This window comes from Loa loa, assembly GCF_000183805.2.
Source record: "Loa loa unplaced genomic scaffold supercont3.413, whole genome shotgun sequence".
NCBI classification, from domain to species: domain Eukaryota; kingdom Metazoa; phylum Nematoda; class Chromadorea; order Rhabditida; family Onchocercidae; genus Loa; species Loa loa.
This window is the reverse complement of record NW_018108593.1, coordinates 5,318-8,705: the sequence shown is the minus strand read 5'-3', so window position 1 is coordinate 8,705 and position 3,388 is coordinate 5,318. Positions and strand designations below refer to the sequence as shown.

Genomic DNA, 3,388 nt, shown 5'->3' with positions numbered 1-3,388 from the left:
GAATGATTAAATATAATTTTCAAAAATTTTAATAATAAATTAGCATTTCATCCTTATACAAAATTAAATAACACAATATTTTTTAGGAGCAATAGGACCAGGTGTAACAATTAACTCAGGTATAAATGCTATTAATGAATCAAAAAGCTACTGTATCAATTTTTTCAACATCTCGTTTTCCGTTACGACATTCATCAAAAACTGCGACAATAGCACCATCATTATTAATGTCACCACCAACTGTACCAATTAAATCACAATCATTATTACCAACACGGATCGATTATAAGCATCGATTGAGAAATTTTCAACGAAAACAAGGCATTATTCGGCGTAAATTACCATACCTTCAAAATAGTATGTTTTTTTTTTCGTTCTTTTTTTCATATTCTGTTTAATTTTCAAATTCTAGTATTCAAATTCTAGTACAATTCTAGTAAAATTTACAAGTTCATGTTTTTAATTTAATCTTAAATAGCTATTTTGTTTGATATTTTTTACCAAAAAAAGAAATTAATTTTGTTTATATTGAAAAAATTTTTTTTTTTATACTCTAACTAAAAGTAACATTTATTTTAGGCTTTTACAAATACTTTATTAGCCTAATCAGGCTAACTCTTTTTTTTCCTTCTTTAAATCCATTGTTTTCTACATAACTTTTTTTTTTTTCATTTTACAGAAATATGTACGGATATTTCACCATGGTGTGCTAATTGGATTCATATCAGTTCGAATATTTGCTTAAAAGCTGCAACTTATATGCAACAACAATGTACTCGTTCATGTCGTTTTTGTTAAAAAAAAAAAATTCAAAATTATTTTTTTTTTTTAAATAGCTAATTCAAAGAAGCCTTTTGTCTTTTTTTGAATAATTAATTCAAAAAAACTTTTTTTTTTTTGAATAGTCAATTATAATGGTAAAGAATGCAATGTCATTTTTTTTTTTTAGCGCCGTCCAAAAAAATAAACAAAAACTTTGTAAACAATTTAAATTTTCATTTTTATCTTTTTATCATAGCAATGAAGATTTTCATCTTTAGTTAGGGACTAAAAAATAAACAAAAACTTGTTTACACAATTTAAATTTTCATTTTTACTTTTTGTCATAGCAATGAAAATTTTTATCATTGGTTAGAAATTATCAGGATGGATAAGATAAAACGAAAGCTGTAATATAATCAAGGCGGTTAAATAAGGAACATTGTTATCAAATACCAAGCAATGATATATTTGTAGAAATTTATGTGTAAAAAAAATTAGGAATAGCATTTTCGAAATTTATTTACAACTACTTGAAGCTTTTTAAACAAAATTAACTTATCGTTTCCGGCACTGTTTAGGTTAACTGGAGTAAAAATTTAATTTTAAGCCAAATAATCGTTTAAAAGAAAAAAAACAAATATAAAAAATCTCAATTCTTCTTACTACCAAATACTTCTCTTTCTTTTTGATCTTTTCAATATCTATTCCAGTTATTCAAGTTTTATTTATGTTTGTTTACTTCTAAAGGAAAAAAAAACGAAGGATTGTTGTAATTGGTATGAATTAATATTAGAATTTACAAATCGACTAATTCAAATACTATCATTATAATCGAATTTAAACATTGGAAATAGTGAAAATAATGAGAAAACGACGAAAATAATTAAATAATTATAAGAATTAGGAAAAAAGAAAGAAAAAAATTGTAATAGAAAATTAAATTTTTTCAAAAAAAAAGTAATATTATTAATGAAATGAAATTTTAATTACAAATGAATGAAATTGTCAATGAAAAATGTGATTTTAATTGTTATTTTTTCCTGTTGTTGAATGAAGAATTTATGAATATTTAATGAGTACTTGTACAGAAGAATTTTATAAAATCATTCCTATTTTTTCACCTTCAGTTAGAATTTTTCATTTCCTTTTTTGTCTATCAATGTCTGTTTTGCGGCTCTGATCGACTAATTAATTAATTGACCGATCGGTTGATTGTTTTGATTGCTGTAAGAATGCGTGAAGAAATAATAAATTTTTAAACTTTATTATTTGGATCGAACTAATTTAAAAAAAAAAAACGTACAAATAGATTGATAAAAAAATTGTCGATTTGATAAATGTTATCAAAGAATGATAGTTTACAAACTATTTTTAAACAAAAGAAAATTTTGTTAGGAAATTTTGATTTGAATGAAAAAAAAATGGAAAAAAAGAAAAGACTGGAATGATTATAGTTGCAAATGGATAAATTTTAGCAATAATATTTGAATGTTTAGGCTGTAATCGATATTTTATCAATGTAATACTTAATTTGAAATGAATTTTTGTACTTTTTTCATGTTGATTTTTAATGTCTCAAAAGTAAAAGTCGATGAAATTGATATTAAAAAACTAAAATTTAATGGTTAAATAGGGCTTTAATTAGCTTTAATACATAAAATTAATTATTTGGTATGCACGGAAATGTTCATATTTTGTTATTTGCGTTGAAATATATAAATAGATACTGTGAAATTATAATTGATTTAATTAGTGAAGAAAAAATTTCGTAATTAATTGTTGAATTGCAACATTTTGCAAAAAAATTTTGCACAATCTTTTTTAGCAAATGATGCAAAAATGTGAAGCATCACTTTCCTCAATTTTTCTGCTAATGTTGAATCAGTTCTTGCATATCAATTATTGAGTATATCAATTACTGATTACTATTAAATCGATTATTAATTCGTTAGAGCAGTAATTACTTTCGCAATCTTTCTGCTGGAACAATCTAAAACTTTTTTTCATTCCTTGTGTTGCAACAAAATAAGCTTCATAGTTGAAAATGGTGTGATAGGAAAAGATGTTTTAATCTCTTTTGTTTTCTCTTTTAATTTTTTCTCAAAATTTTTCAGAACTTAATTTCGTTTTGAATTTACTTGGAAAGGGCTGAATTGGATTTTGAGTTAAAATTAATTGAATTTGAAAAATTCTGATCTTTTTTTTGAAATTTTAAAACAGAATAATTTTGAATGTTTCAACAGAAAAACAAGAATTAACAAAAAAAAAAAAAAAAAAAGAAAAGTCATTTTTTTAGTAATTGTTAAGTTTAACACTTATACTACGCATTCTTGGCTTCTTTTAAAATTATCATTTAATGTTAACATTTATCTTTGTTATAACCTTTAAATTAAACATATGAATGCGACATTTGTCGCGATAATTTAATGTTGATAGTTGATGAAAAATTAATTTCATTGCCTGCTGTCATCTTTCAATTTCTTTTACGTCAAGCAATTTTAATGATTTAGTTTTTTTTTTCTAGAATTCTTCGATAACTTTATTGCATGAAAGCCAACAAAAAATTGAAATTTAAAAATTGAATTAAAGGTCAATTTTTCTGAATTTTGATATCTTTATGATTGCA

General features: G+C 23.3%; 1 protein-coding gene across 1 annotated transcript; it reads left to right on the top strand.

Annotated features, from left to right (window-relative positions):
• Positions 1-134: 134 nt before the first annotated feature.
• On the top strand, positions 135-798 carry LOAG_13783 (hypothetical protein; the record flags this gene model as incomplete). Its single annotated transcript, XM_003149288.1, has 2 exons — positions 135-357; positions 680-798. The coding sequence occupies 2 exons, from the start codon at positions 135-137 to the stop codon at positions 796-798; spliced, it is 342 nt and encodes a 113-aa protein (XP_003149336.1).
• Positions 799-3,388: the final 2,590 nt, after the last annotated feature.